Here is an 18,300-nt window from a genome sequence, read left to right on the forward strand (position 1 = left end):
AGAGGATTTCAGGAGTTAATGCAGTAATGAAGACTTGGGGGCCCATGGGACAAGGTCTCTAGTCATTGTCACTGTCTCTTCTTAATGGGTCCTAACACATGCGCATGGCAGGCAGTCCTACTCCGGTGTGGACAGTCCAATCTGCAGCATGATGTAGTAGGGAGGGGCTATCCACACTCTGACCCCTGGGTTCATAGGTCAACCACCTCCAGATACTTTGCTCTCCTTTTCCTCCTGTCATCTCTTTTTCCTCTCTCTTTCCTCTTTTGCTTTGTCCTTCTGTCTTTCTTTTCATCCTCAGTCTCCACCTATCTTCTTTTTCTGTCTCTTCCTTTTCTTCTTGCTCTCTCTCTTTTTTAACTCCTCCTTTGTTTTCTCTGGATCTGTTAGCTTCTCTCCTATAGTTTTATCTTCTGTTTGTCCTTGCCCCTTTCCTCTCCTGGTGGAGCAAGTACATCCTCAAGCCCAGCAAAAGCCCAGCAAAAAGGTCTTGTGTTCTGGTGCACTTCCATTATGGCCGTGCCACTTAGAAAGCGGCTGCAGAAGGATGGAGGAGTTTTTCCTCTTGTTCATGTACATTGTGAAATCTACATACCGCATTATACCACTCCCTGATGAGGATGTCTATGGCCATACACCAAGGCCATACTCCTTTAGCAATGACGGACCCATTTGGGATTACCATTACAGTCTGTATCATTGAATAACAGACCACTCTTCTCCCATTCCCCAGACACTGTTGAGTATCCAGAAGCTGAGATTTCCAGTTAGCCTCCAAAGGTGGATTGGGTAAAAGAAACCCGAATCCTTGTTGTGAAGACTTCAAGCCAGTGAAGCACTCTTAGGTTCAACTTGCCCAGAATCTCAAAATGAGTGACTTTCTAGCAGGTCAATCAGTTACCATCAACCGCGTTGGTCACATTCATCAAAATGAATGGGATGAAGCTCCTTTCACTTCTAGGTCAGTTCTCCAAGCTTCTTCCTGATTTTCTTTCTCCAACTGGCTTAACTTGTAGCAAGAGAGGAGGGCTCACAGACGCAGAGGCACAAGGAACCCAAAGAGTACAAAGTGGAGCATTTGGAAAGAGTGGCTAGGGAATGGGAGAAGAGTTGTCTGACCAACCCTACACCTTGGTCATCCAAAAGGAATCCTTGGGGCTGATTTTCCTTGTGTTTTACGAACTGTGAAATGACAACGTACATGACCTAAGAGAAGGGTTGCCCAGCCTCCAGCTGGACCCAGCCTTGTAGAGCCAAGCTCTGCCTGGTGATCTTATAAAGGACACCATCAAGGTACCATGCTATACTCAGACATCGTAATGCACACCAGTAAGGAGAGGCCTCGCTCCCGGCCAAAGTTGTTGGTTTGCTTTTAACGTAATCACAGGGCCCTGAAGTTACAATTCAGAAAATTCTTCCTTTCTATACTCTATACTCTACTTAAATTGAACTGGAAAAGGACCTTGAAAAGAATGAGTGTGTTTTATTGCTGAAAAGCTCTCCATGATTGATACATATCTAGCTTACATTCCACATAGTTGAGGTAGAAAAGTTCACATTTAGCCACATAGCATATTAGTGTAGGCCTCCTTCAACTAGAAATCCACAGCAGTTTTTTCTTTAGACAACTTTTTGGGAACACAGTAAAGTATCTGAGGGATAGATACTTGGCAATTTCACTTCCAGATGGTCACATTTAAAGGATGGTATTAAAAATGCTTATGAAATGCTATAATGCAGAAAAGGGTGAGGAATACAAAATTATATGTAATACAAAATTATATGTAATATGTTTACTTAGTTGTGCACATATTTGGGAATGAAATTATACACGATATATACACCAAAAATATTGATAACGATTGTCTCTTGGCTGTAAGCCCATGGATATGGATGATTTTAGTTGTTTGTTTTTTTGTAAATTTCTATAATGAACAGGTATGGCTGTTATATTTTCACTTCCACTATTTACCTAGCAATCATGCATATAAATACATTATATAAATACATTGCAATGAATTCAGGGCCTGGGCACTGTCCTTTAGCTTTTGCACTCGAAGACAGTACTCTACCACTTGAGCCACAGCTCCACTTCTATTTTATTTTGTTCTTCTTGGTTTTTTTGTTTTGTTTTTGCTGGTTAATTGGAGATGTGAGTCTCATGGACTTTCCTTCCCAGACTGGCTCTGAACACCAATCCTCAGATCTTAGCCTCCTGAGTAGCTAGATTTATAGTGGTAAGCCACAGGCCCCTGGCTAGAATATATTTTTATGTTTCACTACTTACATATGAATATTCGCATGAAGACAAAGGTGTAGGCCAGGTACCTTCCCTCTGTCTAGAGAGATGCCAATCATCTATGTGGCTAGGGGTATTCTCTCACTTGGGGAAGCCAAAGAATGACTTCCCACTCCTAAGCATCCTACCAAGCCAGCTCAGAGACACTGAAACAGCACTAGGACAGGACGTGAATGCCAGTGGGAGCCTGGTGTACCTCCCAGCAGTTACCGGCTCCCAGATCCCCATCTCCAAGTGATTTAGGGAAATAGGGCCAAGCCACCTGGCTCAATGGGTGGACTGAGTAAGCTCCTACCACATGACAGCAGCCAGAGGGCTCCCTCTCCCCCTCTGCCCTCCCTCCCTGAAACCTGATCCAGCTGAAGGGCTGCTTGCAGGAAAACTTGGCAGCTCCCCAACTCTGGTGTGTGTGTGGGGGGGGGGATGTATGTGTGTGTGCCAGGCTACAGCCTCAGAAGGTGAGGCAGAAGCTGGAGAGGCAGGCTGGCTGGGACTGGAGGTTGACAAGAGGGTGAGCAAACTGTATCTTGGTGGGACTCTGCCCTCTGCCTCGGCCTCTGCTCTCAGGCTCTCTCCCACGTGTGGGGCATTGGCCATGATGTCCTGGATCCAACAGGCGCTGTTGGTTTTGCTCCTTCCCACGCTGCTGGCACAGGGAGAAGGTAAGGGGGGATCATCGGGAAACATGAAAGCCGGGGTGAGGGGGAGAGAGGCTCAATCTTCAGAGGGGAGAGGGAAGGAGAAGTGGGAACTATGTGGCTTCAGGAAGGCCAAGTTGTGAGCATTTTGACCAGTTGTGGCCAAGCCAGAGCCTGGGATAAGAGGCTCACTGAGGAGGGAGCCCAGAGGTTGCTGGTGAAATACTTAGTTGCTAGGAGAGGGACTCCCCTCCTCCTGGCTCTGCCCCCAAACTCATCAAACGGCAGCTGCAAAGAACCTTTGAGCTCTTTGATGTAGCTTTTCCTGATATAACTGTAGCCCAGAGCAGAGGAGTGATTCACTCAAGATCACACAGCTTGTCAGCCGCAGACAAGGAACTGGAATGAATAGAGGACCCTTCCCTCGTTGTTGGTCCTCGGTACCTTTCTTTCTTCCAGGTTCTTTCCAGGGCTAAGCCCCAGTGATAGCCAAACTTCTCTGTTCTCCCTTCTGTCCCTTCTCCCAACTCTCTTGAAAGCAAGGCATTAAAAGTCACAAAGGGAGCTCTTCTCTTGGGCTGCCAACCGTGTTGATTCTCTCATGTGAAGGCTTCCTGTCCGGCTGAGCCGGGTTGGATGGAGCACCACTGAGCCATAGTGAGGAGGAAGCCAGCCAGGGGAGGACAGATGTGAAGGGCTATGGGGGTGAGGGGTATGATTTTATTCCACTCCTCCACCACAAAGCAGTCATCAGGGAAGTGTGATGGTTGAAGGAAAGGCAAAGCTGCAAATGATGAGTGATCTGGGGCTGTGTGTGTGTGTGTGTGTGTGTGTGTGTGTGTGTGCGCGCGCGTGTGTGCGTGCGTGCGCATGCACATGTATACCTGTATGTGTGTATGGTGTCTGGGTTTTTCTCTGTCTTCCCAGCCCTGGCTTTGCTTTGCTCTGAAACTAACTGGGGTGAATCAGCTTCACTCTTCAAGTGAGTCAGTCTCAGTCAGTTGGACCTGTGCAGGGACATAGGATCTGGCTTGACTCCCAGTTCCCCCATTCACAAGGCCTAGTGCTCACTCTCTTGTGTCTTGGGGAGAGGGGTCTTTTGTGTATAAAATGAGCCGTCATGTTAGCTGTGCCGGCAGGCTGTTCTGAGATAGGAATGAAGATGATGGTAAGAGACGTTATGTTGAAGGAGACTCACAGGACTGTCTCTTGGCTTCCCTCTCTCCCAGCTGGTGTCTGCTTCTGAGGGAGTGAGGAAACATAGCAGGGGTGGGCAAGCGAGACACAGGAGGGAGACCTGCAGGACTGACCATTGCCAAGTGGACCAGTGAGGGCAGGCTGAGTGGAGGGATGTTGTGGAGTTGGAAGCCAAGACCTGCTGGCCCACCTCCTCTTTGCAGCTGTCTCTGGCCTCTGGCTGTGTTCCTTCCTACCCTCACATGTCCACCTGCATGTTTATTACCCCCTTCTAGAGGTGTTCTCAAGATTCCCCAGAGGGAAACCGGGGTGCCTGTGAAATCTCCATGGTCTAGGCCCAGGGTCTAGGCATTTGTCCCTGGAACATCCTGGCCTCAGAGCCAGGAAGTTGTCTCAACTTCCCGCCAAGACCTGTCCAGTTTTCCCACCTTGCCACTCTAGAGAAAGAACCTGGTCAATGCCCCCTGGGCCATGTGTGGCTTTGGTGGGAGAGAGAAGGAATACATGTTCCTTTGTATGGGATTTCTATCTTCCTTCTTTCTTCCCCAGTTTCAGGCTGGGGTGAAGGAAGAGACAATGAGCTGTGTCCGTGTTGTGATCTGACCTTGGCTAAGGAAAACCTGGCACAGACCGGTGGACCTGTACACTTGCAGCCATTCTCCCCCAGAGTCCTCTTCCCTGTCAATCACATACAGCCTCACTCACCCACTGTCCTCTAACTGCCCAGGCCCAGGAGGCTTACCTCCCTTCCAACTTTCTGGGGCCTCTCTGGTAAATGAGTACACAGGACTCTCAGGAGACTATCCTTCAGGAGTTCAGCAGGAATCTCTATAAACTATTGTCATGTTGGGAATTTTAGTCTGTGGTGGGGGGAAATTATGTAAGGTAGGAATGCACTCTTTTCCATCGCTTGAAAGATGGTGACACAGAACAAGATGCATTGCACATCAACTGCTTTGTTAATTGGTGGAGGTAGGGGAGTGGAATTCCATACATAACCTAACGTTAAGGTAAGTAAGGGAAGGAGTGGGGTGGGAGGGCTGGATGAGGTTGTTGAAAGGGGGTGACATTGATCAAGAGGCGTTGTATTCATAAACTGCTCTGGTGAATGGCAACTCCTTTGTACCACTACTTCAAGACAAGACATAAACATTTAAAAGCAAAACAAATCTAGAGCAACAGAACCAGGGAAGGTTTTCACATCGAGCTCTTCTGCTTTCCAGCCAGACGGAAGGGGGCTCCCCAGGCCCGCAACGACACCCTGCCTGCTTTGCTGAGGCTGTCCGATCACCTCCTGGCCCACTACAAGAAGGGGGTGCGGCCTGTGAGGGACTGGAGGAAGCCCACCACCATCTCCATTGACGTCATCATCTATGCGATCCTCAGTGTGGTGAGCTGGCCCCCAGAGTGAAGCAGTTCCTAGAAGGGATGGGGGTGGGGCACATGCAGGTCCACCTGTCTGAGCTTCCTTTCCTTTCGCAGGATGAGAAGAATCAGGTCCTGACCACTTACATCTGGTACCGTCAGGTGAGCTGGCCGGCCCCTCTCCTACCCCACTTCCTGGTATGGGGACTTCTCTCAGGGAGAAACTTCTCCATCTGAACACATTAGGGATCTCCAGGGTATTGGTGAGGGAAGGTGGGAAGGAGAGACTCGGGGTGAGACCCCAGGCAAAAGTCTGGAATCTTCTCACTGGTAAAGAAGGGGAAAAAAAACCCCTCAATCTCCCTCTGATGTGTTCTTCGTAGCATCCCAGACAAGTGATACCCAACATTGCTAGAAGGATTGTCTCCTAACTGGGAACTCACCCAAGGTAGCAACTTCACTGTCAAGCCAACAGCTCTAACTGCTAGAAAGTTCTTTCCTCTAGGAAGCCAATTTGGGCAGCCACTCAATGGAGTGATTGAAATAGGACAGGTCCCTCCCCTTATCCCTCACAGCTTGGCTTTGTCTCCATTTGTCCAGCTTCTGATGTGCATGGGTCAGGCAGCCTTGTCCAAACTCTGGTCCTGAGTTGGCAGGAGAGGGAGGTAAACAGGAGTTTGCTGCCTACCAGCAGTTTTAGCTGTGGCAGCCATTAGGGTTATGGGGGAGAAGTCGGAGTAGAGGGAGCATGAAAGTAGCTGAAGAGGGGAGCGAGGTGAGGACAACTCCTGGGACCAACCCCCCAAAGCTGTGCAGACATAGCTGGCATGTGTGGGTCTCTGAAACTCTTTCCTCTGTCATAGGCATTACCAGCTTATAGGACAGGGGGTGGGGTCAAGGAAGCAGCTAGAATCATGATCCTTGAGATACAGCCCCATTTCTGCATCAAAGATGGAACCTCCAGTCCAGAGCACGCCCCATGTCACCAAACAAGAGCAGGCCTAGAGTTCCCTTCTCTAGAATGCTCCAGAGTCTCCTGGTCACTTGTCTGCCCAACTGATTTCAGTCAGCAGTGAAGGAAGGTCAGTCTATCGTGTGCCAGTAACTGTGCTAAGGGACTGAAATTATAGACACAAACTAGACTCAGGCCCTGCCCTCAATGAGCTCATAAACTAGGGAGAGGAGCAGTCTCATGGACATCTTGGAAATGCAAGATGACATTTCACCCAGGATGGGTGAGCAGAGGAGCACAGAGGAGACAGCCAGGGTTACAGAAGGTTTCCTTGGCTAGGTCTGGAAGACTGAGCAAATTATACCTGGCCTGATGTGCTAGCATAGACAAGGCCCTGGGATCTGTCCCCGGTGCAGGTGATTAAGGTGGAAGGTTAGAGAGCTAAGTGGGGAACTTTCTTGGCCATGAGATTTAACTTTACCCTAAAGGCAATGAAATACCATTGAAGAATTTTCCACAAGGGAGCCATAGGGTCCAATTTATACTTCAGGCCTGCCATTTTGGGTAGGAGAGAAGAAAACACATTGGTCAAAAGTTAGCAATATGCCAGGCGCCGGTGACTCACGCTTGTAATCCTAGCTACTCAGGAGGCTGAGATCTGAGGATCACGGTTCAAAGCCAGCCCGGGCAGAAAAGTCCGAGAGACTCTTATCTCCAACAAACCACTAGAAAACCGGAAGTGGCGCTGTGCCTCAAATGATAGAGCACTCGCCTTGAGCTGAAGAGCACAGGGCAGCACCCAGGCCCAGAGTTCAAGCCCCATGACCACCTCCACCACCACCAACAAAAAAGTGATAACCGCCAGACACCGGTAGCTCACACCTGTAACCCTAGCTACTCAAGAGGCTGAGATATGAGGATCATGGTTTGAAGCTAACCCCAGGCAGGAAAGTCCCTGAGACTCATCTTCAGTAAACCACCAGAAAACTGGACGTGGTGCTGTGACTCAAGCGGTAGAGCACTCGCCTGGAGCGAAAGAGCGCAGGGACGGCGCCCAGGCCCAGAGTTCAAGCCCCATGACTTGACACAAATAAAAAAAATTTAGTAATAATCATCTCTATCCTGTGAGCTGGGTGTTAAGGGATCCCCATTTATATGTATGCAATCAAGACTCAGAGGAAGTTATCTATCCCAAATCTGCCATATGGTGGTCAGGGGTGTTGGAACACTGGCAATGATTGAGTCTTGGAGAAAGGCTGTATTTGCGTGCAGGGAGTGTGAGTGTGGGGTGGGGGTGGGTACTCTCAGTGACTGTGGGATGATGTGAGCCCCATCGACAGCCAGATTTTTCTGAGAGGATGCCTGCCTTCCTGGGCGTGAGGGGTGGAAACTTGCAGCGATGAGATGGAGGAGCGGCCCATGATTGTGTCTGCTTCTCCCTAGTTCTGGACTGATGAGTTTCTCCAGTGGAATCCCGAGGACTTTGACAACATCACCAAGTTGTCCATCCCTACAGACAGCATCTGGGTCCCAGACATCCTCATCAATGAGTTGTGAGTACTGTTACCAGAGGCTGGGAGAGTGGGGAGGGGGTAAAGTAAGTTAGGTGCTGGGAGACAAGACCTCCTACTTCAGCATTTGACACGTCCCATCCAAACTTGCAGACGGTAGGTCCAAGTGCACTTGAACTCAAGTTCGTTGTCTTATTTCCTTCCCTTCCCTTTTTATTTTTTTTTTTTAAAAACACAACAAACCAACTCCTTTTGTTCTGTGCCTAATGTTGAAACTCTATACTGATTAGTCCAAGGACCCCTGCCATGGGGAAAGAAGCCAGTGAATGAGTTCACACTGCGTTCTAATAGCCTAATGCGGACAGCTGCATTTTTAAAGGGGACACTTATGTCTTTGAAAGGGATGGAACACATGGATGGCAGCCACTGTCCCTGACCACAGGGGAGATTCTGAGCCAAGGAACTCGTTCAAATCTCCCAAGCCACACACGTGCCTACCAGGCCCCAGATTGCACCTCCACCAGTAAGTAGGGTGTTAAGCCTTTCTTCTCAGCCACCAGACATGGGCCTCGGCCAGCAGGCCTCCTCATCCTGTAGGCTCACTCAGGGTCCACCAATTGGACTTCTCTGTTCCAAGACAAGGCAAATGGGGGTGGGGAGAAAGAGAGAAGGGAAAAAGTGACAAGGGACTCCACCGAGCACACACTGCACGGGCCCACTCCCAAGAGAGGCAGTTGACACTGGCCAGACTCTTCAGTGCCCTGTAGAGCGCAGGGTCTTGGAAATCCATTTCTGGCTGGAAGTGCACTTCCAATGGTGATGGAGCTTGAATCTGGACTTCTCATCTCTCAGCTTTAATTTGAACTTCTCATTTCTGGCATGTCGAACTTCATGCCACTATGATTGCTGGTAGAACCTAGGGGTCCAGGACCAGTAAGAAGACCAGGAGATTCTCCAATTTATTTTTCTTCCTTCCTCCCCTCCCCTCCTTTTCCCTCCTTTCCCCTTCCTTCCTTTCTCTTCCCTTCCTTTCCTTTCCCTCCCCTTCCCTCCTTTTTTCTTTTCTTGGTCCAAGACTAACATTCAAACTTGGTGCCTGACACTTTCACTCATTGACTGGTGCTGCTGTACCAACTAAGCCATACCTCCAACCCTCAAATGTTGGGTTCCTTTCTTTCTTTCTGTCTTTCTCTCCTTCCTTCCTTCCTTCTTTTTCCTTTTTCTTTTTGGTCCATGATCAGGACTCTAACTCAGTGTCTGAAGCTGGCTGTTGCTCATTGGCTGGCACTCTAAACCCAAGCAGCCATGCCTCCACCTCTACATTCCCCAGTTCTTATCCATAATTTCTCCAGTTCCCTCTTAAAGTAATGGTTTCATTTTCGAGACTTCTAGGAATGGGAAGCAAAGAGAAATCAGAGACCAGATGAAACACAAGGTTCTGTTCTCCTACCAAGACTGGCTGTTCCCACAGTTCCAATGGCTCTGGGAGCAGAGTCCCACCCTGTCCAGGGGTAGCCGGTAACATGGGGTCAGCTAGGCAAGCTTTCTATAGCTGGTAGCATGGAGGCCCATGGATTCTTTCACTCCTTTTTGTGGCTAGGTTGAGTGAGGGAGCAGCATCATTTATTGACAACGGTGGGCCAGGAAGCCTAGGGAAACAGACCAGACTAAACTGTCCTGCTACTTGTACCTTCCCTTAATTCCTTTCCCTGCTGGGCTCTCAGAGATCATCAGACTCTCAGGGCTGGGTCTCCAAATTACTGTCCCCTCTTCCCTGGCCAGCGTGGACATGGGGAAGTCTCCAAATATTCCGTACGTGTATGTCCAGCACAAGGGGGAGGTGCAGAACTACAAGCCCTTCCAGGTGGTGACCGCCTGTAGCCTCAACATCTACAACTTCCCCTTCGACGTACAGAACTGCTCCCTGACCTTCACCAGCTGGCTGCACACCAGTGAGTATTCGGATTTGGAGGGGTGGGGCAGAGTTGGGGGTTCCAGAGACACCCAAACCTTTCTCTAAGTAGCTTATTCAACTCACTAGTTACATTCTTTTCCTCCCTCCCTCCCTTCTCTTCTCCTTTTCCCTTCCTTTCTTCCTTCCTTCTTTCCTTCCTCCCTTTCTTTCCTTCGTCTTCCTTCCTTCCTTTCTTTCTTTCTGCTTTCCCTTTTCTCTCTTCCTTTTTGTTAGTCTTTCCTTTTTTTCTTCTTCCTTCCTTTCCTTATTTTTCCTTACTTTCTTTTTCGTTTCTTTTCTTTTCTTCCTTCCTTCCTTCCTTCCTTCCTTCCTTCCTTTCTTCCTTCCTTCCTTTCTTTCTTTCTTTCTTGCTTTCTTTTCTTTCTTTCTTAGAGTTTTCCTTTCTTTCTTCCTTTCTGTCCCTTTCTTTCTGCCTCCCTTTCTCTTCCTTGCTTTCTGCCTTCCTTCCTTTCTCTTTCTTTCTCTCTTTCTTTCATTTACCTTCCTTTCTTTCTTAAATTTCATGATCTTAGTTTTTATAATCAAACATAGTTTAATCACCATATTTATATCACAGTAAGAAAGACTTTAGATTATTAAAAAGGCGGCAATATAATCTTCCAAATAGTTCCGGATAAAATCCTAGTGATTTTGCCATCCAAAGTTCAGTACCAAATACTAATTATTTCCCCTAAAATTTAGTGCTAAGTTATAGATTGCATTTGTTTCAGGAAAAAGTAAGACACAAGCACATTTTAGCGGTTCTTTGACATGACATATACCATCTCAATCAATGAGTTAATATTAATAGGTTAATATTCAACAGTGTCTCTGTATGTGGCCCAATCTGACCTCAAACTCCTGATCCTCCTGCCTTAGCCTCCTGAGTTCTGTGAATCCAGGCATGTGTCACTATGCCTGACTCTGGTACTTATTTTCTTAATGTCACAGGGCCTCTGTTTCTTCTTCCTCCAAACAAGGCCAACATTGCTGCCCTTACTGCTTCCCTCAGTTGTGAGAATTTAGTGACATAGTGTGAATCAACCACAAGATGCGAAGGGAGGGACAATTCTTTGCCAAAATGCCACAACCATCTGCACTCAACGTCCCTCAGACCCACCCACTTCTCTTCATCATCCCCCCCACCCATTCTCCAGCCAAGCCTCCTCCACTTCCTGCCCAGGAGTTTGCATTGGCCTCAATCTGGTCTCCATTCATTCTTGTCTCCCTCTAGTTCAGTCTCCCTCTAGTTCAGCAGTCAGCAAACTTGTGTTAAAATGCAAATCCAATTGTGTCACTTAATCCCTCCGTGACTTCCCAGCAGTCCTGGGACACAGTCCAAATCCTTGACCTGACCCCGCCTGCAGGGCAGCGCCTCAGCTTTGTCTGTGCCCCCAAACTCCAGGCCAGCCAAACTGCCTTCCTGGAGGCCCAGGAGACCCAGTCACTCCTGCTTTTTTCTTTATTTCATGCTGTTTCCTGGCCCAGGCTACCTACCCCACCCCGACCCCTCCTGCTGCTCATCTGCTCCTCCACCTGACTAGCTAAACCTTTTCTCACCTTTTAATCTTCGTTTTTTAAAAGATAACATTTCTCTGTTTATGATTTCCAGGAACAAAAACAAATTCAAGTTCACAAAAACTGAACAGAAATTGTTTTTATTACATACAAAACCAAGCACACCATCATTATAATAACAAATAAACATGCTGAAGATCTTCAGGTCATGTTAAATAGTGCCCTGAATATATAAATAAAAAATACTGCTTTTCTATCACCAGTATCACCAGTACCACCAGTAGTTTCAAATTTCAATGTAACTGCTCAATAGCATCAAAGAAAGAGGAAACTATGGTCTTTTGTTTTTTTTTAAAGTCTTTTTTTATTTACTCTCCTCTCTTTCTCTCTCTCTCTCTCTCTCTCTCTCTCCCCTTTTGGTCAGTCATGAGGCTTGAACTCTGGGCCTGGGCACTGTCTCTGAGCTCTTCATCTCAAGGCCAGTGCTCTACCACTTGAACCACAGCACCACTTCCAGTTTTCTAGTGGTTTATTGGAGATGAGAGTCTCACGGACTTTCCTGCCCAGGCTGGCTTTGTACCACGATCCTCAGATCTCAGCCTCCTGAGTAGCTAGGATGACAGGTGTAAGCCACCAGCTCTTTCTCTTCTTTTTATGGTGTACTGAGGTTTGAACTCAGGGCCTTGCCTTGTTAGGCTCACCTCATGCTCCATCTTCACAGGGCCACATTCTCAGGGCCCTGAAGTCCAAGGCTGGCTTTATTTATATATTTATTTAATTTTGGTCTCTCATAGTCCAAGACATCAACATCTCTCTGTGGCGCTTGCCTGACAAAGTGAAGTCTGACAAGAGCATCTTCATGAATCAGGGCGAGTGGGAGTTGTTGGCGGTACTGACCCAGTTTCGAGAGTTCACTATGGAGAGCAGTGACTGTTATGCAGAAATGAAGTTCTATGTGAGTAGCGGTGGTGTGTGTGTGGGTGTGGGGGGATATTACAGTGGTACCCATTGTTACTAGACCTTCCCACCATCCATGGGGGATTTAGGGAGGCCCATGTGCTGGGAAAGACCACATAGCTTCCCCCACGAACATCAGGGTGTCACACTGGCTCTGGATATTCAGTGAATTAGATGGGGGAACCTACTTGTTCTGTATAGCTGTAAGCTCTGCCCATTTCCTTCCCTGGGTAAACTAGACCGGAAGTTCCACAAAGAGAGGGGATGTGGGTTGGGGTAGTAGTTCCTGGGTTAGAGCCTGTGTGTGCTGAATTTGGGCCTCTTCAAACTCCTCTCTCCTGGCCACAGTTGGTCATCCGCCGGCGGCCCCTCTTCTATGCCGTCAGCCTTTTGCTGCCCAGTATCTTCCTTATGATCATGGACATCGTGGGCTTCTACCTGCCCCCTGACAGTGGTGAGAGGGTCTCCTTCAAAATCACCCTCCTCCTGGGCTACTCAGTCTTCCTGATCATTGTGTCCGACACCCTGCCGGCCACCGCCATTGGCACGCCCCTCATTGGTAAGGCCTCTGCTAGGGGACGAAGCCCAGTCTGGCGGAAGGCTTTGCCCCCTCCCATTTCCTGTATGTGTGTCTTTTCCCCCTCCCCCTCCCACCCCGGGGGCGCACAGGTGTCTACTTTGTGGTGTGCATGGCTCTGCTGGTGATAAGCTTGGCCGAGACCATCCTCATTGTGCGGCTGGTACATAAGCAAGATCTGCAGCAGCCGGTGCCTGCCTGGCTGCGGCGTCTGGTCCTGGAGAGAGGCACCTGGCTGATGTGCCTGGGAGAGTGGCCCACCTCCCACAGGCCCCCAGCTGCCTCCCAGACCCCCAAGACCGATGACTGCTCAGGTGAGAGAGGGAAAGAAAGAGTCCCATGCAGAGGGTGCGGTATGCCGAGGATCCTGGGCAGGGCCTGGGAATTTCATTCAGCCCTACGTATGGTGTCCATGCCTGTCCATACTGGGAGTAGGTAGACTTGGCCAGACATCTCATCCCAGATCCTTGCTCCACTTTCACATGCTCATCAGCTCATCAGTGATGGCAGGAGCCTGCAGGCTGAGCCTTGTCAGGGACTGAGCCCTCTAGGCTGGACATGGCCTCTGAGATTGACCTGTAGTAAGGGCACGGGGATGCTCTTCTCCATGCTGCAGATGGGTAAATACTGCAGGTGGGATCGCTAAAACTCTCTCATTGTAAACAGCTTAAAGATGAGGTCCCTCGGACTTTCAAACATCTCTGAGACAGAGACAGGCGTTCAAAGACACAGTAAGTGTAGAGTTCATGCCTCTTCTTCCTGAGGAATTGTTAAAGATGTCTTGATTGGTGTTGTTGGTGTTTGGTTGATTGGTTCATTCATTGAGCCCTTTGTGCTAGGCGAGTGAATTATCACACGTAATAGTTGTGATAATCCAATAGGACTCATCTCGTGTGTGTGTGTGTGTGTGTGTGTGTGTGTGTGTGTGTGTGTGTGTGTGTGTGTGTGTGTGTGTGTGGCAAGGGCACTCTCCTTTAACTTTTAACTTTTCACTCAAGGCTGGTGCTCTACCACTTGAGCCACTTCTGTCTTTTTGCTTATTAATTGGAGATAAGAGTCTCATGGACTTTTCTGCCCAGGCTGGCTTTGAACCATGATCCACAGATCTCAACCTCCTGAGTAGCTAAGATTAGAGGCATGAGTCACTGGCACCCAGCTATAGCCTCCTATTTCAAATGAGGAAACAGAAGCATAAATATCTTGCCCTAGATCCCAGAACCAAGAACTGGAGGAATGGTGATTTGAACCCAGGCCCATCAAACTCTAGGCTCATGTCTTGAATTATTCTTTCCCACTCCACTTTTTTTGTTCTTCTTGGCTATGTCCAGATATCTTACAGTGTTCTGGTCCATCTAGCTATCTTTCTATCTCATGAGTTGGTGAACTAACATACCATCCTAGTGTTCTACTTCACTTGGTGGAAGTCAGCATCTTTGAAGATGCTATATTTTCTGGGTCCAGAAGGACAGAAACTCCTGGAGAGGGGACTGGAGAAGAGCTATCTGCTTAAGGCAGAGGATGTAATGGAGAACAGAGGATTTGGCTTCAGTGATCTTGTCATTACATGATGTTTCTGCTGCAGGAATCTCTTAACCTCTCTGAACGTCAGCACTATCACAGGAAAGTGGAGGTTGGGGGGGGGGGGAGGTGGGAATTATTCCTACTTGGCCTTTCTGATGGGGCTGTTGAAAGGCTCAAATGAAATAATGGATACCAGGCTGTTAAGGAAAACCATGGGACAGATAAACATGAATTTCATGATTGTGATGACTTGGGGAAAGGTGGGGAGTGTGATTATGGAGGGGTGGGCAGAAGTCTTCGATGGAGTTTGAGGTGGATGGTAGGTATGAAATACGATCGTTTATTCACTTTGCGTCATTTATGTCCGAAATGGGTCAGAATATAAAACTTGGTTCTAGAAACAGGAGGAGCAATGTTCAGGTCGCCCTACTAGTCCCCCTGCCTTACCAACGCTCTGTTCTTCTTCCAGTTGTGGGAAACCACTGCAACCATTTGGAGGGACCCCAAGACTTGGAGAAGAGCATGAGAGGGAGAGGCAGCCCCCCTCCACCTCCACGGGAAGCCTCGCTGGCTGTGCGCGGGCTGTTGCAGGAGCTATCCTCCATCCGGCACTTCCTAGAGAAACGGGAGGAGATCCGGGAGATGGCCAGAGATTGGCTGCATGTGGGGTCCGTGCTGGACAAGCTGCTCTTCCGCATCTACCTGCTGGCAGTGCTGGCCTATAGCATCACCTTGGTCACTCTCTGGTCGATCTGGCATTATTCCTGAGCGGGCATGGTCCAGCAGGGAGTAAGGCTAGGATAAAGGATTTATGTGTAGGTCCTTCGGTGCCCGGGAGGCGTCAGGAATATTCTCAAGATACAGATACAATCTTATCCATTCCCAATGCCAGTTCAGCTAAGCCATCCCAAATCAGAATCTGAGTCCTTCTCCCCAGCGATGTAGTGCTCAAAGATCCTTACGTCTTCTGCCAACTGCCTGTGATGACTTTCAAACCTGCTTAGCTTAGATCAGAAAAAACCCCAAGCATCCCCTAACTTCATCTCATTGATTTACTAAGCATCAAGTCTCAGTTTCTCCATTGGCACTTCCCTGAATAAGATACTCAGAATTCTGCTCATTTCCACCAGCTTTGTTTTTAGATGAAAAACAAACTTAACCTTCTCTTGCCAGGTACCTGATCAATCTAACCCCTCAAATTCTCTTTCTGAGAATCATCCTGACATTCATGTCCTGACATTCATGCTCCATCAGCTGAAGGGGCATGGTTGGGGTAATAAAGTGCAATGAAGCCTTAAACTCTCTTGTTGTCTGTTTGCCAGTACCTCTGAGGAAGGTATATAGAGAGAGGAAGATGTACTTTAAAGTTCCAGTTTGAAATAAGGTTTGGAACCAGTGGCTTATACCTATAGTTTTAGCTACTCAGGAGGCTGAGATCTGAGGATCTCAGTTTGAAGCCAACCCAGGCTAGAAAATCAATTAACCAGCAAAAAGCTGAAAGTGGAACTGTGGTTTTTTGCCCTGGGCAAAAAGTTCAGGGACAGCGCCCACATCTTGAATTCAAGCCCCAGAACAGGTACCCACAAAGACAGAAGGAAGGATAGAGAGGGGGAGGAAAGGAAGGAAGGGAGGGAGGGGGGAGTGGGTGAAAGGGAGGGAGGGAAGAAGGAAGGGATTACCTGTAGTTTCCATGGGTTGGTCAAGGAAACTGAGAAGTGAATTGGTAGCCATCAGGAGAGAGAAACAATAGCAGGTGGGTTATTGGTGTGGGGGCCAGAACCATGATCATTAATAGCTCATGATGTCTACCTGAAACTGGAAGCAAGCTCTCTCCCTGTAAAAGTGCCCTGCAATGCAGAAAAGAAGTTCAGCACCATGGCCAGCACCCATTGGTTTGGTGCTTGGAAAACAGCCTAGTCTTGGATTCACCCATCTCTGCTAGAAAGCAGGACTCTGAGGGAAGTAAGTTGGAATAACAATTTTTAAAAAAATCTTCTGTTCTAGACACTAGAGTTTAAGATGTGTTGAGGAACACTTGGACTCCGACTTCATCCACCTACCATGCATTCAGAAATGAGGAAATCTAGATCCCATTAAAGACGATCTGATTTGGTGTCTATAATGTATAGAGAGGGCTTACCCTTCTCTCTGTCTTAGACTGCTGGTCAGTCAGAGGAAAGCATGGCAGAAGAAGATTAAATGTTGCCAGTCTAGAGGCTCCCTCGCCTCCAAGAAATAGCTGGGGGTGATTTCTAACACTTCCATATATAAATTGTTCCAAGCCAGGCAATCCCAGAACAATGAAACATGATACAAGTCCCCTAACCCCAAATGCTGTGCTTTTATTTCCTACGACATCCAGGGGGCTGGCTATAGGCTGCACTGATTCTTTGTGTCTGGAGGAGCTCAGAGGCTAAGGGAGAGCAGTCATCTGGCTTAGCTGACGACTCACTGGGAAATGAGGTTTCGTCTGCCACCTCTACCCCACACAAAGGAACACTGGAGATTTTGGATTTCTCTTTATTTTGTTGCTGAATGGAGATCTGGGTCTTTTAGCAAACAGCAGTGGGTTGTGATGGTGAAGACTGGTCCCCACTCACAACTATTGCCTTTGGCTACAGTCAGATGGGGCCAAAGATGGGGGCTGATCACCTCTCCTCTGTCAGGATGGCCCCTGCAGCCCATAGGTTATAACTGGGCCTCAGGTCCCACCTCCTGGGACTTGAATGGACCAATCATGTTATTAGGGGGTCTCCATGTCATTGGCCACGGGATAGAGGGTGGGCAGCCTGGCACTGTGAATGCACCACTGGCCAGTAAGTGCCTGGCTATTGACAAAGTGTTCAACCAGAGAGCTAGTAAGACACTAATCAACCTATCGATTTCCCATCTCCCCCTCCTCACCCTTCACCCATAATCAATGGGGCAACAGAGCCCTGCATTGAGGTAGCCAATTAACCACCGTGAGAATGAGCCACCACCACGTGTAACATCTTCTGCTTCACTAGTCCCATACAATCAGCCCATCGATTGGGCATCTGGGCCGTGATGCCCAGAGATGGGAACCTGAGACCAGACCCAGAGAATCTTCCGGTAAACCAACTCTTGTCTGGAAAAACTGATTTTCGTCTTCTCTTAATCAGAATATGCACACTCAGAATTGCCTTTCCATGTAGTATACCTCCCAGAACCTGCTTCCTTCCCACCTCTAGCCCCTTTGACCCATCCATGCTGAGAGGCAGGAAAGGACTTTATAAATACAGGTTTCTGTCACCTCAGTTCACTTTCCCATCATCCCCCTCCTCCCGCCTTTACATCTACTTCCCCACCCATCCTTCTTCATAGTTATTTAACTGGATTTCCATCAGAGATGTTGGAAGTATCCAGCCTGTACCTCCAGTCCTACTGCAAGGTCACAGCTGGTCCTGTTTTGGAGACCCACCTGCCCCTGCCCTCCAGGAGAGACATTGCTGCCTTTTTCCTTCCCCCTTGAAATCTGGCCATCTTGTGCTCAAAACATCAACAACAGGATGCAGAACACTCCGCCATTTTCAGGAGAGCCCAGGCAAGGAGACTGAATGGAATTTTTCCCCCCAGATAACAGAGAGGAGGAAAAGTTTCCTGGCCGGGTGAAGATGTGGGGGTGGGGGGGGGAGTGTGGTTCAGATTGCAATCCAGATTCTCCTCCCTCTCCTCCCTCCCCCCTCCCAGCCTCTAAATCAATACATTTTGAATCTAATCTAATAACAGAGATTTAACGAGGGGATAATGCCTGTGGAGCCGCCAGGCGCTTTGTCTCTTCTTTCATGAG

General features: G+C 48.4%; 1 protein-coding gene across 2 annotated transcripts; it reads left to right on the forward strand.

Moving 5' to 3' along the window:
- The first annotated feature begins 2,894 nt into the window (after window positions 1-2,894).
- On the forward strand, window positions 2,895-15,257 carry Htr3a (5-hydroxytryptamine receptor 3A). 2 transcript variants are annotated; one of them, XM_042682904.1, is made up of 9 exons: window positions 2,895-2,961; window positions 5,358-5,524; window positions 5,617-5,661; window positions 7,895-8,004; window positions 9,745-9,914; window positions 12,229-12,389; window positions 12,740-12,950; window positions 13,061-13,282; window positions 14,941-15,257. In XM_042682904.1, the coding sequence occupies exons 1-9, from the start codon at window positions 2,895-2,897 to the stop codon at window positions 15,255-15,257; spliced, it is 1,470 nt and encodes a 489-aa protein (XP_042538838.1). The 2 variants fall into 2 exon arrangements, with proteins under 2 accessions (XP_042538838.1, XP_042538839.1); XM_042682905.1 differs by having other exon boundaries at window positions 14,959-15,257.
- The last annotated feature ends 3,043 nt before the right edge of the window (window positions 15,258-18,300 follow it).

Source organism: Dipodomys spectabilis, unplaced genomic scaffold, assembly GCF_019054845.1.
Source record: "Dipodomys spectabilis isolate Male_0828 unplaced genomic scaffold, ASM1905484v1 ptg000076l, whole genome shotgun sequence".
Taxonomy (NCBI): Eukaryota; Metazoa; Chordata; class Mammalia; order Rodentia; family Heteromyidae; genus Dipodomys; species Dipodomys spectabilis.